Source organism: Trachurus japonicus, chromosome 6, assembly GCF_045865225.1.
Source record: "Trachurus japonicus isolate A0001 chromosome 6, Traja_1.0".
Lineage (NCBI taxonomy): Eukaryota > Metazoa > Chordata > Actinopteri > Carangiformes > Carangidae > Trachurus > Trachurus japonicus.
In genome coordinates this window covers 28,634,384-28,655,680 of record NC_140912.1, presented here as the reverse complement: position 1 = coordinate 28,655,680, position 21,297 = coordinate 28,634,384, and the positions used below count along the sequence as shown (strand labels likewise).

The window sequence follows — 21,297 nt, the reverse complement described above, 5'->3', positions numbered from 1 at the left end:
CTGAATACTGTAGGTTCATCTCTGCCGTCTTTAACTGGTGTGTGTGTGTGTGTTTCTCATCGTAAACAGGAAGTGGAGGCAGCAGAGAAGCTCAGAGTCGCCAAAATGAGTCTGGAGGTGAACAACGAGAAGCTGGAGACGGAGCTGGAGGAAACCAAGCAGCGTCTCCGAGATGCTCTGTCCAGGCCCATCGCAGAGGGAGCGGACAGCAAGAGCTGGAAGGCGTCCGTGGTGACGAGGTTAGCAGACGGAAACATGAAATTATATATAATTATATATATATACAGGTTATTCATGTTTTTTTTGTGTGACTTCCATCTGCAGGATGTTTGAGAACAAGATGAAGGAGCTGGAGAAGGAGCTGTCGCAGAAAACCTCCAGCCTGTCGCAGCTCAGGCAGCAGCTGAAGGAGGTGAACGAGCGCGAGGAGAGAGCGCAGGCCAGCGTCCGCCGCCTGGAGGACCAGGTACAGGACGACTGTGCTGAAACTGAAACCTGTGTTTACCAAAAGACTTTTACATCTGAAGTTTAATTATTAGACTTCTAGACTCTCTATCGACGCGTACATCAATTTGTCTGAAGGTGAAAGGTGAGGTGAGTCTCTATACAACAGGCTCAGAGCTCAAAGACAGTTTTAATTATACATTCAAAAAACTTCCAGCGCACACTAGAGCATAGGATAGACAAGATTAATTATCAAAACTAAAAACAGAAGGGGCAAACAACACGTTTCACATGTTGCTTCATCAGATTCGCTCTTGATTGTCATCAGCTGTGTGCTTAAATAGACAAGGTGAATGACATATTGATCCTGACAGCCCGACAATCAATCAATCAATCAATCAATAAGATACAAGTACCACTTTACAAGCTCATCTATAAAAGGCAAGTACATACAAATAGTAGTATAAAGAGTAATACAAATTCTATCATCTGACAAGTGTCAACTCTCATGAAAGGAGACAATATAGGTAGATGAATCATAAAGAAGTATAATAAATAGGACCCGTTACAATAATGAGATACAAATGCATCATCTAAATCTACTGTACCAACTCATAATGTATCAAGAAGGAGTGTATACAATCCCAAAATATAGAAAGTAGAAATACACATCACAAATTATATAGGAATGCATATCAAAAGCAAGTGAGCTAATGTAAACCAATAGGAGGAGATACTCCACAAATCCACTCAAATCTATGTATGGAAGTTTGACAGTTTTCATTTTTTCTTCATTTCTTAGATTGACATGTTGAAAGGTTTTCCCACTTCTGCAAAGACGGATGCAGCAGGACTCAGCAAGGACTCCCAGGCCATGAGGTATGTGTGAATCATTAATGATCCAGCCAAAGTGGCACATTGTGACATCACATCCAGTAAATACTGTATGTAAATGAGGAAAAACTAAACAGAAACATCGGTGGTTAATTAGACCGACTTGATTGGAATGAATCATTTAAATGACAGAACATCTGGAAAACACTGATGATTGTATCATCACAGTCCTATTGATTTATTACCAGACTCACTCTTTCTGTAACAGACGGCATCATCATCTCCACTGCTGTCAGTAATTCTTCATGACTGTCAAAACACAGTTTAGCTTAGTTTGTTTACAGGCAGTGATGATTTCCCACGTGGATCCCGTACGTTTTCTTCACATTATTCGACTTGTGGAACTGATCATTTGCTCCGCGTTGTTGTCAGACTGATGAACGCCGAGCTGCAGAGGGAGAACGCTGATCTGAAGCAGAGGCTCGGTGAGTACAGCGAGCGATACGGAGAGACGTCTTCTAAGAGAGGTGAGACTCTCACACACACACACAGACACACACACTGTTGTTTCTGCAAACTATGAAAATGGCAGCGAGAGATGCTGGATCTGAATATGCTGAGTTGAAGCTGTTTGTTTTGTCGTTTGCAGATCAAGGGAAGCTGAAAACGCTGCTTCAGGCGTCCGAGGCCGAGAAGACGAAGCTGCAGACGGAGGTGAAGAAGCTGAAGAAAGAGCTGGAAAACTTCGACCCGACGTTCTTTGAAGAGATCGAGGACCTGAAGTACAACTACAACGTGGAGGTGAAGAAGACCATCCTGCTGGAGGAGCAGCTGAGGAAGGTGTGCGCTCGCTTCGGCGTTAAAGTCGAACTGCCCAACGTGTCGGTCAGCTAACGCACGGGCAGATGTGCAGGTAAAAACCACAGCTGGATGCTCTTTAATAGTCAACATCATCATCATGAACTTTTCAAGTCATTTTCAGCTTCGATGATTAAGGTATAAAAATAAACTGTCAGGGACCAAACTGATCAGATTTGTTGCTATTTATATTTCATTTTTATTTTCATTTTTTTGTTGTTGTTTTGGACAAAATTTTAGTTTTTTCTTTAAATGTTTTTCGGTGTAAGTTATTTATACCTTTTTGTTCTTGGTACTGAAGCTCAGGTTTTGCTTTTGCATTTCCAAACTGTTCTTAACCCATCTTCAAGATCACAGAAAATCAAAGTTGTGTATATAAAAGTATTGAACACTAATGTAAATCAAGGTTTTTATAGATGAAGCAGTTTAAAATCTCTGTCCTGACAGAGCAGTGTGAAGTTTACATGTTAGCTCCTTTAGCCTTTTCCATAAAGCAGCTGTTTTTGTTAATACGAAGATGTAGTATATTTATAAGATTTCTTTATTATATTTGTACAGTTTTGTCACATTGTGTTTGTATGGTTTTTGTCAATAAAACAGCTTTGATAACAATCACACTGTTCACATACTTGTTCTTTATTCAGATGTAACAGTTGTTTTTTTACAGTTTATTCATGGAACATTTAAGGAACTTAATTCGGTACAAACGTCCAGTTGGTCGCTCATTTTTTACATTAAATCTTTATATTCACATTATTGCAGCAATAACAGCTTCTGTGCTGCGTGGCCGTATCAGCATGCAGACGCAGCCCTCGTGTTTGAAATGTATCTTTCATATTCACTGTAGCTACGGCGACTGCATTTCAGCTTGGCACCACCAGGGGTTTCAGAGTAGTGAATAAATACTGCACCGATCTCTGCGGACAGCTCAGAGAAAACCGTTGTTGTTGTAATGTGAACACACTTTAAACTCAAAGCTGCACACGTTTCTGTTTCTGCAAAGAAAAAGCCCAAACTGTCTATTTGTACGTTTGCTCTGCCGCTGAACAAGAGCCTCAGCCATCGTTGTATTTACAGGACAAGAGCTTCGTCTTCGGGGCACATCGGAGGCTACAGTGACTCGCTATCGGAAAACGGCTAAACCGGACGAGGCTAACTGGTTAGCATGCTAACTGCAGAGATAAGAGTTATGAGTTATCGTCGTAAACCATTCTCATTAAGACTTATTTTAATATAGAAAACCCTAAGTGACTGAACTGAACTGTGCTGAAACCTTAGGTGGGAATTTCAAACCACACACATCTGGAATTACAGGCGAGAACATCTGGCCAGAGTGATAAATCCCGTCGGGGTTTTGAAGCTGGAGCTTTTTTTAAGGAGAGGGAATGTTTCAACTTCTTCCGACCGCGGAGTCACGGGTTGAAGTGGACGTCCTGCAGCCGGCTGAAGCACCGTCCGTTCAGAGAGGAGAAAGACGAGAACAAGTCCGTGCTGTTGTTGTACTCGCTGACCTCCCCGTCGACACGGACGACCACCGAGCGCTCGCCGAAGCTGGACTCCCCGTCCGGCCACCTCAGTCCCAGGTGGTGACGATGAACCTGGAGGAGCACAGAGCGGTTCAATTTTTTTATTTATTTTTTTTATTTAAGGAGGACAATGCACATTAATGGACATAATAAAATGTAAAAGTGCCAGTGTTAGCCAACGGCTAGTTTCCGACTGTAGTCCTCCTTGCAAGGTGTTAAAAGCCATTAAAATAAACACAAGGACATAACAGAATTCATAAAACAGGAAAAACACACATGTATCCAACAGAAACCAACAGACAAAAAAACTACAAAGAGAGACAATTACCATGACGCTACTATAACAAAAGAAAAAACAAAAAAAGACTGTTTATGGATGGATAAGATGGATGAAGATGCAACAATGCAAGACCACAGGACAGGGTTTCTTGATGGAGTTGTGCGAGGATGGATTGAGAACACAACGAAACCAAAATATAGTACAGTGTGATAAAGTGCTACAGTGCGCAATAAAAAACTGTCAGGGATGGATAGATGAAATGGGGGTGCAGCAATGCAAGAACCAGAGCAGGGTTTTTTGTTGGAGTTGTGCTAAGATGGAATAAGAAACACAAACAACAACAACATACAATGTAATAAGGTGCTACAGTGCTCAAGTAAAAGGTTGCAGTGCAAAACCTGCAGCTTGCACATCACACAAACTCATCTTCTCTTTTACTTTATCTAACTAGACGAGTCGTCCCACCTTGATGAGCGTGCCGTCGTTGCAGTGCCAGACGATGCCCTCGACGCGGCCGTCTGGACTCTCCTGGAACCAGGAGCAGAGCTGCTGGAAGTCCACGGGCGGAGGGTTTCTGATCTGGACGCTCCCGTGGGACACCAGGCAGTGGACGGGCTGCTTCTTACTGCCCAGGCCTGTCCACACACAAACACACAAACACCTCACTTTACACTTTCAGACTGACACATAACTTTAGGATTTGACTCTACACAGCAGTAGTACAGTTCATGTCACTGTACCTGCTAATTCCAGGTCTCTACAACTCTTCTGACTATTCTTTTGACTCTTCTGTCAGGAATCTTGCAGGAGCACCTTGTAAACCCAGTTTATGGTGAAATTATGTTCTTTTCACTTCGGTGCATTCAGGGGTTTAGAAACACGTCTGTAACCAACGCCGTCAGTATTTTAAGGTCTTGAGAGAGAGAAGCTCTTTGCTTTGACCCATCATCATGAGATGTCTCTTGTGTGACACCTTGGTTATGAGAAACCTTTATATAGGTCAGGATATTTACTTTATGTTTCATTTTTACCGTCATTAAATAGCTTCGGACTAATAGTGATGTTAGATAAACGACTTGTAACCTGTTACAGGGAGAGTGGAGGCTCCTAAGTTATTTCCACATCGTGGCTGAAAAGTAAACTTGCATCAGAACCTCTGACCGTGTCACAGCTCCTCTCCTCTCTGTAGCTCCGCGACACAAACGCACCCCATAATCTCTTGTTTATGACAGATAGGACAACACAAAATACACGTAACGTGTATGGTAATCCATCGATCCACTGTTTGATTATCAAAGGCTTCAAATGCACGAACGGGAGGAGGCTCAGCAAAACAGCGGCCGTGACCGGACATGCAGAGTCGGCCGTTGCTATGGAGTCCCTAGCAACGGTCCGCTCAGCGGTGGTCTATCGAGAAATAAACACCGCAGAATATTGGTGATTGACCAATCAGAATCGAGTATTCAAGAGAGCCGTGTTCTAAACAGTATGTATACACTGAACAAAAATATAACATATCAAGATGCTGATTAGACAGAATTAGCCACAATAAAAGGCCAATATTTAGTTGAATTAACTTCATTTATGGACATAAATATTTTTGATTTGTTTGTATGTGTGGATCACTGGGCTTGTTACCGACATTGGTGAAAATTTCATGTCAATAGACTGATTAGAAATACATTTACTGGGAAAAATGATGCGTTCAATACTTATTTTCCCTGCTGTATAAGATAAGTGCGGAGGGGTGTGTAGTAACTGTACAGTTGGTATAAACAGAATGGGAGTATAAAAAAATAAATGAACACATGCAAACGGGGTGGTGGAGTGACTCGTCTGATTCAGTTAATGCTCCGTGTCACATTTCCAACATCTGTTGTCTTGTTTTAGAAAATATACGATGGAACTGATGAAGACATGGATCCAATATCTCATCAATGTGACAGTGAAATATGTTCACAGACAGGAAACCATCCGTCTCAAATGTCAAGACTCAACTGCAGGAAATGAACTGAATCATTATTTAATTAAGGAATTAAAGAGCGGTTAAAAACAACTCTCCCCAGATAATAACACAACGCTGCCTGTATGTGTGTCGTTACCGTATGGGTTGGCGTTGACGTTGGTTCCGATGAGCTCCAGCGTTTGCTCCATGAGCTCGGCCAGAGGAACGGCCGCGATCTCCAGCTCGTCTTCGTCGGCGCCGGGCTGGAGAACCAGAGCTTTCCCCACCTCGTAGTCCACCACGGAGGAGTGCCAGCAGTACTGCTTGTTGTCCTTCTCCACGGGAACCCAGCCTGAGCGTTCACAAGGAGCACAGACACATTTTACACATCACATCATCATCATCATCATCTTCTCCAGGTCTGTCCTAACACCCACACACCAATATAACATGAATACATTCTAATTACATGATGAAAATACTCTATATAATAAAATAGACTATAATAAAAGAGTATAATAAAATAGAAATGACAGAATTATTTAAATTTACACACGTACAGATGAACTTAGTGAATCCAGATGTTTCAATTACAAGTCGATTTAAGACTCAAAATCATTGAGGTTTTAAATTTTGAGTTTTTAAATGCTATGTATCAATAAGTTCATCACAACACAAAGGATAAGAAAAGTAATTGAACTGATATTAGCAGATATTACGGTAATGATTCATTGATTGGTTTTTGCATTTCATTCACTTTCACTGAAAGAAATTTTAAATTGTTGATGATGTGATTTTTTTATTTTACATTTTTGAATTTTGGTCACATCACTTGAAAGCTATTAAAAAGTATATAGAAAACTGAATCCACATTCATAAGTGAGTAAGAAAAGCAAAATTATTCTGCAATAATAAGATATTTTTTATTTTATTATTTACATTTAGAAATAGTTTACTGCACTGCTGCCTTTTTTAATAATGGTATTTTACGGAAGTATTTTATTTTTAAACTATTTTTAAAAGGCTTTTAATAGTTGGATATTGTAATATTGATTATATTTGGATTTATTGTGCAGCAGTGGATCTTATATGAGTGTTTCCCTTGTTGGACAGAATTGGACACTAATGAGTGATGGAGGTGACGCAGTCAGTTTGAACTGCAAACACAAAATCTACAACAATTTTGCTATATGTTGATTTAAATTCAGGATTTTTAATTAATTAAGAGGGTTTTAATCACCTGCTGCTGCATTGAGCTAAAGCAGATTTGAATGAATGTCTGTATTTATGCGCCGTAACGTAAGTGTACGATGGCGGCCGGGGGGGGGGACTATGGACTGTGGAATTTTGAATAGCCAAAATACAGAAGTTATCATGACGTGAGCCTATGTTGCGGTCTGTAGGAAAAAAAACAAAAAACAAAAGACGGTTGATTCGGTTGACCCCACAGCCCACTTTATCTCATCCGACACAGAGGATGTGAACGTGTGAGCACCTGGGATGTGTCCGTGTTCGTCAGGCAGCGGGCGGCCGTTGTCATGTTTGACCCTGTGAGCCGGGATCCACGTCTCAGGCACCGTCTTAAAATCCTCTTCTACGTTCCACTGGAAACCTGGAAAAGGAAACGTAAAAACCAATTCAGCCAGTCCAAGGAAACTCACCTGTCACATAGATAGATAGATAGATAGATAGATAGATAGATAGATAGATAGATAGATAGATAGATAGATAGATAGATAGATAGATAGATAGATAGATAGATAGATAGATAGATAGATAGAGGGATGAGTCGGACCTTTACAGCTCCTGTGAGTGTGCTGGTGCTTTTTAAACCTCTTCTCTGCCTGTTTGTTGGGTTTCCTGTCCAGTCGAGCCCACAGGTACGGCTCACCTGCATCAACACGGACACAGAGGCAAAAAAATAAAAATGTGATGATTCAGGTTCCAATGAAACATCAAGGAGCAGGAGGAACAGACGACCGGTTCAACGCTCACCTTTATAAACCGTGACATAGCAGCAGGTCCCGTCCAGCTTCTCTGTGGCGAGCGCACAGTCGACGCTGGCCTCCGTGGCGACGGGGTTCAATGTGTCCGTGGCAACCACCTGAAATTGCTGAAGATGAAGAGACAGAAAAAAAAAACAGGTTGTAATTTACTTTACAATTTAATTAACAATTAAATCTTCCACATATTACACAGTATCAGGCAGGAAGTTGATGTAACTCTTGTTTCATTAACATGGTTGCTTTTACATTTTATTTTTTTCTCTGCTGGGCTTTTTATTCTGTAACTTTGTCAAGAAAGTGCTCTATAAATAAAGCTTATTATCAATTTCATCATTGTTATTATTATTAACACTGCACACTATTATGAGCACTGTGGTGTGCTGCTTCATAGGCATCAGTATTATGAATGAATAATAGGTAAAGCAGTGATCAATACCAGAGATAAAGGGATGTGCCTATCAATCAATATAAATATCCATCGATAAGTATAATGTAAGTACATTTTCCAGGAGTTTACAACAGAGCTGCACCGCTGCCACTTTAAATAATATAAGTTATTTATTGTCACACATTAAAATGTTTACATAATACATATTTGAGGGATCAACATGACCAATAATGGGCCGAATAATCGATTATCGACATGTTTCATTCCGTAATGAGTCGGGACCTTGTTTCTCTACTCATTCTGTATATTTATTCTTATGCACGTCAGCGTGTGCGTGTTTAAAACGAAACTGCGTAACGTTATAGGACTGTGTGTATGTGTGTATGTGTGTGTTCAGTCATTTACAGACGGTCCCTGAACACATCAGGATGTTGTTGTGGTCGCGTGCAGGACAGGCAGCAGCAGCTGACATGATGACAGCTGTTTCCAGATGTTGGGTTGATGTTGTTGTTGTTGTTGTTGTTTAACACTCTGACTCACCTGAGCCGCTCGTTTTCTCGACTGTTCTTCTTTCACCTCCGTCACGAAGACACACGGGATCTTCTGCTGCACGGAGCCCAGACGCCTCATCTCTCAGTCGGACTCACGTCTGGCTGCTACCGCTGAGAGGAGAGGAGGAGAGGAGAGGAGAGGAGAGGAGAGGAGGGTTTCTCTCTCTTTCTAGCGACGTTTCTTCAGCAGCAGCAGCAGCATGGATGCAGGATGCAGGTGAGCTTTCTGGTCACGTGGTCTGCGTCTTCTTCTCCTCTTTATCCCGTTTGTAAAACAGTGAAATGACTCACTAGCGCCACCGCTCATGTGTGGCCATTTGATATAACTCTTTTTTTAAATGATTCAGAAACATATAATATAATATAATATCTAATATAATATAATATAAAGGGATTTCTTAACCAACTGTAGGGAACAAATAAATATGCATCTATCTATATTAGCCCATATTCATTTCATTTTGATTTATTCCATTCATGGTATACATACTACACATGGTTGCACATTTACATAATGTACACATACTGTATAGTCACCATAAATGAAAAGGAGCAGGATGAAGAAAATATTTTATTTTTTAAAACATTTTCTTTAACTTGAGATATACTTATACAACCTTTCAGTTCCTTGCTTTGTGAATGCCATAGTTTTACACCTGCAACAGAAATACACATTTGTTTAGAAATACACATTTGCTTAGCCTTGCAAATGTATGTTTAAAATCAAGCGTCAGTCTGTTATCCTCTTCCTCCAGTTTGAACAAGTTCTGTAAATGTTCTGGTAATGAGCTTTTCTTTGCTTTATACATTAGGCTACTCCATAATATAATGTTATCTGACCGACAATCAGATTTTTTTTACTATACATCTTGATCTCCTTTGAAAGAATACTTATTAACACAATAACATACACATATAACATAATATAAAAAATATTTTTTAGGGTTAGGGTTCGATAATATTTCCATTTAATGGATCCATAATCGACATAAAAACAAATATTGTTTAGGTCTAGGGGACAGATTAAAATAAAAAATAGAATAGAATAATTGATTATTAAATTAATCGTCAACTATTTTGATAATCAAATAATCAGTTTGAGTAGTTTTTTAAGAAAAAAAAAAGTCAAAATTCTCTAATTTCAGCTTCTTAAATGTGAATATTTCTGGTTCCTTTGTTCCTTTACGACAATAAACTGAATATCTCTTGGTTTGTGGACAAAACAAGACATTTGAGGACGTCATCTTTTGGTTTGGGAAACACTGATTGATATTTTTCAACATTTTTTAACATTGTATTGACCAAACAACTAATCGATTAATCGTTTAAATAATCAACAGATTAATCAATAATTAAAATAATCGTTAGTTGCAGCCCTAAGATGAAGTATACATATATCTATTTCAAAAGTCCAACTCCTAGGCACGTATATGATATACACTTTTGTAGCGATGTGACAAATGAAAGAAGAAAAAAACACGGATGAAAAATGAAGTCACTTTATTTCAAAATTATTATAGATTTACAGACAGAGGAAGAGGGTGAATAACTGCAGGTTTTCACTCAATAAAAGTCACTTTGGAGGAAAATGGGTTAAAAGATGTGCATATGTGAATATTTACAGACAGAGTAAGGTCAACGTATAACAGTATTTTAACACTTACTGGTGTTTTGTGGCTTTTCACCTCATAGAAACATCTGCAGCTACATCGTTTTCATGTCTGGATTCACACACAGCGTGATGTCACTGGAGTACTTCCTGTCTGCGTCTCCATACTCATCATCATCATCATCATCATCATCATCTTCCTCGGCTCCATGTTGACTGTGCAGGTCCATCTCGCTGTCCGCGTGCTTCCACATCTCTGTCTCCGTGTCATCTTTCTGCTGCCCCGGCGACCAAAAGGTGAAAATATTCCTTTTTTTTTTCACACAAAGAGAAAAAAAAACTTAGATTGGTAAAGTTTGTGTTTGATGAGATCATGTCATAAATGGATGTGTCAGTGATTTAATGCATAATCAGACTCACAGTTTGTGGTACCACACGGCTCCCGCTGCCGCCATGAGCAGGAGGATGACGCCGAGGATGATGAGCGTGGTGGGAAGAGCTGAGAAATAAAGTGAGGTCATCCAATCATTGCCATGTCATGCAACAAGAAACATGACACATGCATATTCCTAAATAAGTTGTTAACTAACAAGCCACTTGACCCAGTTTATCCAGCTCTGTCCAAACTGGGACAGGTTTCTGAAACCAGGATAGACCTTTTGACCTTTTGACCCCAGGAAGAATAGCTGCTGTCTTGTACAGCAGCTAATGGGGATCTAATAAACAAACAAACAAACCTGACCGTAAAAACCTGATCAACACCAGAGCGCTTATAGAAAAATAGGACACATTATGCATCCACAATCATTTCACTGACACTTTGACTTTTCCTAAATAACTGTACAAATGCCAAATCCAATATTTATAAAGTATGAAAATATCATTTAACACGTCATAGATGAGCCAATTAATCAAGAGTTAAACATTTATAACTGTGAAAAAATAAATGACCCACTAGTTAGAATCAATATGAACAATGCTTATAAAAAAGTATTTATTAATGCTTCATTGTTACCAGATACCTCTCTCTCATTCTGGGGCTCTATTTTACTATCTATCTATCTGGCCGAAATTCTATTAAAGGGATAGTTCAACATTTTGGCAAATTGGCCCATTGCCATAATCCCTATAGTCATAGCAGTAGGTTCATTACCTTTAGTTGTTGGTGCAAGCTGTTTTTAGAACGGCAGAGCAGAGCTGTGAGCTGCTCAAAGCTACGTTACGGAGACTCATGGGATTTCTTGGTTTCCCTCATCAAACTCATCAAATACACAATCCAACAACTCCGTGTATTCGAGGTAAATGCAGAGACTGTTTGCCGAAAAACTGCCCCTGACAGAAACGTGCATCAGCGGTTTTGCATGAATTTGCCTCTAAAACAACTCTGTCTGGTAACGTTCTGTTATTATCTCATAGCGTGGTGAATGTGCAGGTCACAACTTGTCCACCAGAGCGTTTTGGAGTTGTTGGATTGTGTATTTGATGAGTTTGATGAGGGAAACCAAGAAATCCCATTAGCCTCCGTAGCGTAGCTCTGAGCAGCTCACGGCTCTGCTCCGCCGTTCTAAAAACAGCTTGCACCGACAAATAAAGGTAACGAACCTACTGCTATGACTATAGGGATTATGGCATTGGGCCAATTTGCCAAAATGTTGAACTATCCCTTTAATACAGATTTGGTATGTTTTTTTTGTCAGTTAAGGTGTAGAAAGATGGGGAAAAAACATATATTGAATAAAATAGAATAAAATAAGATAAAGATACCTCCTAGAGGAGGCCTGGTGGGCTTCCCATGCAGCTGCAGCTCTGACACAGACGTAGAAGACGCTGCAGAGACAGACTCGGTGGGTTTTGAGGTCGTACGGTGAGGAAGTGACAAAGGAACTCGGGCGGAGGAGGATTTAGCGGAGGTGGAAGAGGAAGTGGTGGTTGAACGTGTTGTCTGGACGAGGACAGTAGTGGAGGCCGGAGGTGAAGTCTTCGTCGTCCTCCTCCTCCTCTCAGTGAACTCTGTGGTGGTCGGCCGTAGAGAAGACACAGCGCTGGTGGTTGATGATGATGATGATGATGATGATGATGATGATGGTGATGATGATGTAACCAGAGCTGTGGTTGTTGCTGAGGTTTGGATCAGAGGTGTCAGCGCGGGTGGAGCGGATGTGGACGGATGAGGGGCGGCTGCAGAAGTAGACGGAGCTTCCTTTGAATCTGCAAATGCAAAAGCCACAACACAAACTGCATTGACTTTGTAGGGTTTGTTTTTTGTTGCTGTTGCTGTTGTTGTTGACCTTTCTGGGCCACCGTAGTTTGAGCAACTGATGGTGAAGGAGGAAGTGAATCAAAGGACTTTTAACTTTTAGTAAATACTTATTTTTATGTATTTGTGCAGATTGAAATACAAATAAATAAACAGTACCTGAGGCATTGAAGCAGAAAACACCAAACTTCTTGTCTGGACTCGTTCGCCACGGCGCCAACCCGGTTTTACCCTGTCCACACTTTGGGTCAGATGTGAGCCGTGGGATGACTGCAACCTGCTCAGCTGTCCAGCCAAATCTGTTGGAAAATAATAAAACAATGATAATGTAAACACAAAGGAGTAATGCTTTAAGATGGATTGCACCCTTTTTTTTTAAGGGAGCTCTACAGATCGCGGAAAAAAACACTATAATTTAGTTGAACAAATTATTTTTGATTCTTCAGGTATCTGATTCTTTACTTTTCAAACTTTCTTTGAGACAAGACTAAACTTTAAGAATCTCCATCTGAAAAGTAGAGTTTGACAAAATCTTCCACTGTGGGAATAAAAGTGTCAACGTGTTTCCTACTTCGATAGAAAAATACAAATTTTCGAGTTTATGAGAATTTTTTTAACCTATTGTAAATTTGTGACTTTAAACTGAAAATTATGTTTTTCATTGTTTTAAACTCTGAAATTTACCCCCCTTTAAAGGGATAGTTCAACATTTTCGCAAATTGGCCCATTGCCATAATCCCTAAAGTCATAGCAGTAGGTTTGTTACCTTTAATTGTTGGTGCAAGCAGAGTTGTTTTAGAGGTAAATTCATGCAAAACCGCTGATGCACGTTCCAGTCGGGGGCAGTTTTTTTCCGCAAGCAGTCTCATTTTACCTCTAAAACAACTCTGTCTGGTAACGTTCTGTTATTATCTCATAGCGTGGTGAATGTGCAGGTCACAACTTGTCCACCAGAGCGTTTTGGAGTTGTTGGATTGTGTATTTGATGAGTTTGATGAGGGAAACCAAGAAATCCCATGAGCCTCCGTAGCGTAGCTCTGAGCAGCTCACAGCTCTGCTCCGCTGATCTAAAAATAGCTTGCACCGACAAATAAAGGTAACGAACCTACTGCTATGACGATAGGGATTATGACAATGGGCCAATTTGTCAAAATGTTGAAATATATTTGAAGATATACATTTGAAAACATTGATGTGTGTCATTGAATAGTGTTTAAGTATCAACCGTCACGTGCGTTGGGCCTTCTTACTTGCACGTCTCCAGTCCCTGCTGTAGCGCTTCCTGCATCTGCTCTCTGGTCGCTATGGTGACACCCAGAGATTGACAGGCATCTCTGGCAGCGGTGAAGTTCAGGGTGTAGTCCTGTCCCTCGATGAGCAGGAAGACCCCCGCTGGTCTGTGGCTCTGAGGGACTGTTGACACACACACACACGCGGATCTTAGAGGTAAATACCAAATCAAATATACCTTGATATAAACTGTATTTTCACAGGAACATAACAAAGGCACATAGCAGACGACAAAAATACACACTAACTGACATTTTCCTTTTTTAACTCATGATTATATAAATATAATAATAAACATTTTTCACATATTCTTGATGCTTCTTTTGATTTTTGACTTGAAGAACAACCAAGTGTGCAGAAATTAGACATCTACTTGGAAGCTCACACACACACAAGAGCGACTGTCGGTATATTTTATAAATCTTACACATTCATGCTTTCAAATGAACTTTAACACAAAGACACACTACCCATCATTCATTTGCACATATTTATTTTCATCTACAAATCCTTTATGTTCATTCTGTAGATATTTTTACTCAAATTATTTGTATTTTATTCTTCTGTTATGTTTCTGTTGTGTTAATGCTAACACAATAATACTGCAGCCTGGAATTGATAAAGAACATCTTAATCTTAACGTAAATGCTATTGTATTTGGTTTAAAAAATAAAATAAAAAAGTTACTAGAAACAAACAGCTTACCTTGAATGAGTCTGGATTCAGAAGCAGGAAACAAAGCTCCGAACCAAAGCAGCAGGAACTGAGTAAAACACCCAACTCCTGCCATTGTTGTGCATAAAAATATGTAAAAGTGCACAGTTGGCGAAGCTAAAGTGAATGAAGAGGAGGAAAAGAAAAAATCCTCTGGACCAATATGATGTGGATAAGAAGAGGAAACAGGAAGAGCAGGTCAAATCTGCTTGGCGCCCTGTCAGGAGATAACAGCCACATCCACACACATGAGCCAGACCTTGACAGTAGCTCTGAGTGTGCTTGATCCAAACAATTACATATATACTGTGTATACACATGACACTTATAACACGTCCAACAGCAGATTTGTTAACAATAAAAACAAACTGAGGATGTCCAGGAAATTATTAAAGCGTGACGACAGGAAATATCAACTTTAAAGAGTCTTCGTAGGAAAATAAATGACAGAGGATGCTCCTTCAAAGAGCAGAGGAATCACACATATGATTTGTGCTTTTTTAAAAATCAAATTTGAGTTTTAGTCGTTTATATAAGTCGTTTATATGAAGCAATATTTGGTTAAAAATAGATGTTTTTAGGGGTTTTGAGATTTTCTGCTTCGCCAGCATCTCACTTCCAGAGGTATGTTCACCCTGACAGGCCGGTCGGAAAGGCAACTTCCTCAACACTGCTCCTGCTTCTGTCCTTTTTTTCCTCCATAATCTCTTCTTAACAACCTGTCTCTCTCTCTTTCTCCTGTCATGTTGAGCTATTTCTCAATAAAGTTGTAGTTTTTTTTAAATATAATGTATCTGCAGCCTATAGTGTCACCGTGGTTCAGTCCTTGTCCTCCTTCTGTCCATCCTTTCAAAAGGAATAAACAGACTCAGATCAAACGGAGGCATCGAGCAGCATCATCTGTTTCCCTTCTGCTCAGTGTGTGTGGGCGGCGCAGCGGGGAATCGAACCTCTGACCCTGAGGCCACACTCACTGCTAATCACCTAAAACTCCTGTGCTTTGCTTTGTTCACGCTGCCTCGACTTTACTCTTCACAAACTGTACAATCTTCTTTTTATCAGACTTATCAAATTGATTTTTGAGGGTAATTTAAAAGCATGAATGTGTAACATTTATAAAAATGTGTTAACAGTCGCTCCTCACGACTTTTAAAAGTGGATTTTAAAACTTCTGTGCACTTTTGTTGGGGAGATCTGGATAAATTGAGCCACTTGTCATATTCAGGATCACTACATCAAGGCAATTATAGTTTTGCTGCTAATATCTGCATATATTTCAGGATGTTGTGCATCTCTACAAACAAACAGAATGAGTGTAAACATAAACACAACTCTTTTGATAATAACTATAGCAAAAAAATGTAGATTGGTAGAGGTGTGGGATACTGCAAAATTTTGTATCAATCCAATACCAAGTAAATACCAATACCGATACTTTTAACTTGCAATACAATTTTACTTACTGGTAATAATATCATATATTATAGTATAATGTATAGTGAATGCATCAATATTTATGCAAATATGACTGAAAAATTTAATTTTCATGATCATTTAATTATTTTGTAATTTTTCCTTTAATTAATCATGATTATGTTCATAATAAAAAAGAAGTGAAGTGAGAGAGGAGCGACGTTTGCACAGCCACTCTGTAACGGGAGTGAAGAGAAACCGAAACTTGAGTATCGATCTCATCACGCAAGTATTGATCAATACCAACGGTGGTTTATTTCATGTTTTAACAGAGTAAAGAAAGACGCAAATATGAACCTGTTTATTTTTCACTGCTTGCAGATTCACAGGAAACTCTTCACATGTCCACATCAGCTCCACCCGCACTAACCGCTCTGAAGACCAAAACCCCAACACCAACCACACCCGCTACCTGTTAGGGATATTTCTGAACTTATTCACTTCCTGTTTTACTTAGTTAACGTAAAAGTCTTATCTTTGTTCCAAGCTCAATTCTTGTGAAGTTTCCTGCTGCTTCCTCAGCCACACAGTGTGGCCAGAGAAATTGATATATGGTAGCCTGACAATCGCTCTGGGTGTGGATATGTTTTTTTTTGGATGAACTGAGTGTGGTGAAAGAGTTTAAAGTGATACGCCAACATTTTTTTTTCATGCCTCACTCCCGAGTCCATGACCAGCAGATAGACACCATCCTTTTGACTGTGCGTGCAGTAACAAGGGAGATAGAGACGTATCACCCGTAATTAGCTTAGCTCAAACACTGGGTAGCCTGCCTCCTACCCGAGCCGAAATCAGCAGTCAGAAGCGGATTTCATTTTAGCTCCAAAGATCAGCAGTGTGTCGTTAATTTGTCTAAATACCAGCTGTTTACAATTTTATTCAGCCGAATTCGGCGCTACTCAAGCTAGCCGTTGTGACCAACGCACTTCCGGTTAGCCTACTTTCACAAAATAAAACACCCGTTGCCCTTTACATACAGAAAACCATGACGATAGAATTTGTGCTTTTACTTTGAAATAGGAAGCTAACCTACCCTCGACGTAGCTAGCTTGAACCAAAATAAACCGTCTTTCCTTGAACCCTCCGTTTTGACCGATCTCGTCCCGCATTCGACCGCTCAAGATGCCTTATCAGAGAGTTTTGTCAGCTCTGAGACGAAGATCGGTCCATTTAGAGTTGCTGAAGAGTGTCTCTGATGACTTTAGGTGAAGGCAGGCTAACATTACCTATGCACTTCCAGTGTTTGAGCTAATTACAGGCAATACGGGCTCTCCCTTGTTACTGCACGTACAGTCGAAAGGATGGTGTCTATCTGCTTGTCATGGACTCTGGAGTGAGGCAAGACATGAAAAAAAAAATGTTGGCGTATCCCTTTAAGTTCCAGTTTTTTTTTTTTCCTGGACTCTACACTGTCCCTTTAAAGCCACATAAAATATGTTAGAGAACAAAATAAACTTCCACCTTTCCAATTTCAGGCAAATCAGATGCTCCTTGTCAGAAAGGGCTGCCAAATTAGTTTTGCATGCCATGATTTTTTCACCTCTAAGTTATTTTGTATCACTATCTGGTCCATGACAGGGGCCACAACTCTCGCACCTGTGGAGTCTCTCTACAAAAAGTGTTAAATAACGATACTTTATTAATACCCTGAGGGAAATTCAGGTATAGTAGGCAGTAAAAACAGATAATAAAAGCAAGAAAGACATACAGTATAATCAAAAGAAAAAGAAAAAATAGTAGCCTAGAATTAATAGTTACAATAAAAAAACACCCCAGTCGTGTTGGGACCGTGCAGAGGCCTCACTGATTTGAGGCTGCTGTTGTCCTACATCTTGATGGCGGTGGGCACAAAGGCATTCAGTTGGAGGTAAAACCACTGGCTGAATCTGAATGGTGCATGTTTTCCTTCCCACTCTGAACCAATCCTCCTCAAAGCCATCAAGGTCGAGTCCCACCACTGAACGGGCTTCAACATTTTGCCAAATTGGCCCATTGCCATAATCCCTATAGTGATAGCAGTAGCTTTGTTACTTTTAATTATCAGTGCAAGCTATTTTTAGAATGGCGGAGCAGAGCCGTGAGCTGCTCAGAGCTACGCTACGGAGGCTCATGGGATTTCTTGGTTTCCCTCATCAAGCTCATCAAATAGCTGCTATACAATCCAACAACGCTCTGGTGGACAAGTTGTTCACCACGCTATGAGATAATAACAGAACGTTACGAGACAGAGTTGTATTAGAGGCAAATACAGAGACAGTGAGCAACCAACATGCACCAAGTGCAGAGATCAGACTGAAGGCCACATGGTTCAAAAACACTTTATTCACACTTTTATTCTATATCAGGCAAGTACAAGCAAAAGCAGATATTAATATTCAATATTCAGCCCCCAAAAAACTCAACAAGAGGTCAAACATGGGAACAGGAAGAGAGCATGGAGCCGAGAAACCTAGACGTTAAGGTGAGTATGAAACACATAGGCCTATGTGATTGTTTGTGTTCTCTGTATTTGTCTTTCCCCTTTTTCTTCTTTCTGCATGTAAAGCATCTTTGGATTATTGAAAAGCGCTATATAAATGAATAATATTTATACATGTATATGCTAAACAGATGTGGTTGAGAAAGCGGCAGGAAACTTCACAGGAAGTAGGCTTGGAGCAAGGATAAGACAGAGGTTAACAAAATAAAACAGGAAGTGAATGAGTTCAGAAATTGTCCGTAACAGTTGGCGGGAACGACACTAACAAGTGGCGTTTTGGTCATCGGAGCGTCTGGTGCGGTGGGTGGAGCTGATGTGGAGGTTTGTAGAGTTTCCTGTGAATCTGCAAGCGGTGAAAAATAAACCGGTTTATTTTGGGGTCTTGTTTATCGATGTTATGAGGTCAACACACATATGCATTGCTGTTGTGTTTTTTGCTTCTGCATTGCCCTGCGGCCATCTTAGTTATATCAACATGATTAAAGGAGGCATCAACGTTTCTGTTCTGCTCACATAACATTCAATACTGTAGATATTAGATTTTACTCTTTTAAAACATGAAATAAACACAAACAAGCACCTGAGAAGCAGAAAGCACCAAACAGCCTATCTGGATTCGCTGGCCACTTCACCAGTCCTGTTTTATTCTTTCCACAGTTCATGTCAGGTGTGAGCCGCGGAATGACCGCAACCCCCTCAGCTATCCAGCCGTATCTGTTGGAAAATAATAAAGTTTTCATAATGTAAAAAATGTAAACATTTTAAGGTGGAGCTCTACAGATTTAGGAAAGAACCACTGAATTTGGTGTAAAAAAGAAAAGAAAACTTAACAAACAAAAAAACAGTTAAACAAAAAGACTTTATTCACCTGTTTGTTTTTAGTTTTTATATATAATTGCTAACTTTTTAAAGGGACAACGAGGAGTTTTGGAAAAGTGAAGCGTTTTCACACTACATTTATGAGCCTCCGCACGCACCGTGAAATTCGTGTTGTGAAAGCAAGGAAACGCTGGTCGGCTCGACCAGAATTTCCGCCACCACTAATAATAACAAAATAACGATAGAGACAAAACGATATATTTATCAAAAATGGGCCCATTAACAAGTGTGGGTAGCGTAGATTCATCCACATTAACGTGAGACTTTTTTATAACCAAATAGAAACTCCTCGTTGTCCCTTTAACTTTCTGGTTTAAATAACATAAACATATTTGCTTATTGCTCAGTCCATCTAAAAAGTTGAGTTTCCACTGTGGGAATAAAACAAAGAATGTAACTTCTGTCCAATGTTACAAAATGTTGACGTGTTTCCTTCCTCAATAGAACGAAACACAATTTTCGATATTTTTCTGACTTCATTAGTTATTGTAAATGTGCAACTTTAACTTGAATTCTATTTTAATACGCCCTAATAAGCCATTGTGAACACATGGATTAATTTAGGAATCAATAAGATAAAATTTAAAGATACTGGTACCTGATGTGACATGTATTTTTTTGTGTATATGTGTGTAAGTGAACAGTGTTTGAGTATTTCACCATAACAAACACCATCAACTGCACCTGCAGCCATCACATTTCATGCGTTGGTCCTTACTTGCATGTCTCCAGTTCCTGCTGTAGCGCTTCCTGCATCTGCTCTTTGGTTGCCATGGTGGCTCGCACAGATTGGCAGGCATCTCTGGCAGCGGTGAAGTTCAGGGTGTAGTCGTCTCCCTCGATGAGCAGGAAGACTCCCGCGGGTCTGTGGCCCTTAGGAACTGTTGATACACACACAGTCTTATTCTTATGTCTGTGCACATTCAAAGTGTTACATCTTTAAAAAGTGGTTTGATTTTCAGGGGTAAACTCACTCTAACATCATTATATAGTGTGATATAAACTGGATTTTTTACAGGTACAGTAAATAGGAACATAACACCAAAAAATCTACTTTAAACCATTAAAAAAGTTGTGCAGGAACGACTGTGAATACATCTTTGTACATGTTACACATTCATGCTTTCAAATTACCTTTAAAATACACTTCATACAAATAAATACATAATTGCTCCAGTATTTGGTTACAAAAAAAAAAACAAACCAATGTGTTACCAGGAATAAACAGCTTACTTTGAACGAGTTCGGATTCAGAAGCAGGAAACAAAGCTGCAAAGCAAAGCAGCAGAAACTGAGTAAAACACCAAACTGCTGCCATGTTGTAGTTAAGATGTGTATAAGAGCTGCTGGCGAATCTGAAGAAGCACATTAAGTGAATGCAGAGAATAAAAATCCTCTGTACCAATGTGGTTAAGAAGAGGAAACAGGAAGTGCAAATTTAATCTGCTTTCACGCCCTGTTTGCAGAAAACACCCACATATATCTCAGAGTGCTTAATCAAAACGATTACACACATATACCCACCACTCACTGAAAGTTTGGGATGTTTGACTTTTGGGGAAATTGATGCAAAATGTAAAAAGTTCATGCTACAGTGATATTACAGTATATCATCAAAGTAGCAGGGCATTTATGTAGAAGTAATAGCCCCGTCTTCATCTCCAGCATTGTTTCTCTACGTGTCGCCATGGCAACCTGCTGATGACACAACTTCCCTCTGACAACATCCCATCGTCTGAAGCCTGTTATTGTTATACAGATGTG

At 39.8% G+C, this 21,297-nt stretch overlaps 3 protein-coding genes across 8 annotated transcripts in view; 1 reads left to right on the top strand and 2 right to left on the bottom strand.

The window, feature by feature from the left end:
- The window catches only part of cep290 (centrosomal protein 290), a 42,448-nt gene extending 40,155 nt beyond the window's left edge, over positions 1–2,293 (top strand). For 4 of the 6 annotated variants that reach the window (XM_085780132.1, XM_085780131.1, XM_085780134.1 and 1 more), the window contains 5 exons: positions 70–239; positions 325–466; positions 1,247–1,323; positions 1,711–1,805; positions 1,928–2,293. In XM_085780132.1, coding sequence (XP_085636258.1) covers positions 70–239; positions 325–466; positions 1,247–1,323; positions 1,711–1,805; positions 1,928–2,172 — 729 coding nt within the window. In that variant the 3' untranslated portion in view covers positions 2,173–2,293. The remainder of the gene's footprint in view (positions 1–69; positions 240–324; positions 467–1,246; positions 1,324–1,710; positions 1,806–1,927) is intronic. The other 2 variants (XM_085780135.1, XM_085780137.1) reach the window with 1 other exon arrangement.
- A 458-nt stretch (positions 2,294–2,751) lies between these two features.
- rlig1 (RNA 5'-phosphate and 3'-OH ligase 1) lies at positions 2,752–9,091 on the bottom strand. Its single transcript, XM_085780138.1, has 7 exons — positions 8,822–9,091; positions 7,883–8,000; positions 7,683–7,778; positions 7,383–7,499; positions 6,045–6,239; positions 4,408–4,577; positions 2,752–3,734 (listed from the first exon to the last, which is right to left on the bottom strand). The coding sequence occupies exons 1-7, from the start codon at positions 8,909–8,911 to the stop codon at positions 3,549–3,551; spliced, it is 972 nt and encodes a 323-aa protein (XP_085636264.1). The 5' UTR covers positions 8,912–9,091; the 3' UTR covers positions 2,752–3,548.
- A 1,323-nt stretch (positions 9,092–10,414) lies between these two features.
- lyve1b (lymphatic vessel endothelial hyaluronic receptor 1b) lies at positions 10,415–20,974 on the bottom strand. The gene is made up of 7 exons (XM_085780130.1): positions 20,767–20,974; positions 13,949–14,111; positions 12,858–12,997; positions 12,559–12,649; positions 12,206–12,465; positions 10,862–10,940; positions 10,415–10,750 (listed from the first exon to the last, which is right to left on the bottom strand). Exons 1-7 carry the CDS (start codon positions 20,900–20,902, stop codon positions 10,537–10,539), a joined length of 1,083 nt encoding a protein of 360 aa, XP_085636256.1. The 5' UTR covers positions 20,903–20,974; the 3' UTR covers positions 10,415–10,536.
- Between the last annotated feature and the right edge of the window lie 323 nt (positions 20,975–21,297).

Excerpts from the sequence above, each read along its gene's own strand:
- rlig1 (XM_085780138.1), bottom strand. The coding sequence starts at position 8,911 with ATGAGGCGTCTGGGCTCCGTGCAGCAGAAGATCCCGTGTGTCTTCGTG. Across the intron at positions 7,500-7,682 it reads CACTCACAGGAGCTGTAAAG|GTTTCCAGTGGAACGTAGAA; the intron begins GTCCGACTCATC and ends TTCCTTTTCCAG. Across the intron at positions 4,578-6,044 it reads CGTCAACGCCAACCCATACG|GCCTGGGCAGTAAGAAGCAG; the intron begins GTAACGACACAC and ends GTGTGTGGACAG.
- lyve1b (XM_085780130.1), bottom strand. The coding sequence starts at position 20,902 with ATGTGCTTCTTCAGATTCGCCAGCAGCTCTTATACACATCTTAACTAC. Across the intron at positions 12,650-12,857 it reads TTTCTGCTTCAATGCCTCAG|ATTCAAAGGAAGCTCCGTCT; the intron begins GTACTGTTTATT and ends TTGCATTTGCAG. Across the intron at positions 10,751-10,861 it reads GCCGTGTGGTACCACAAACT|GAATATTTTCACCTTTTGGT; the intron begins GTGAGTCTGATT and ends GAAAAAAAAAAG.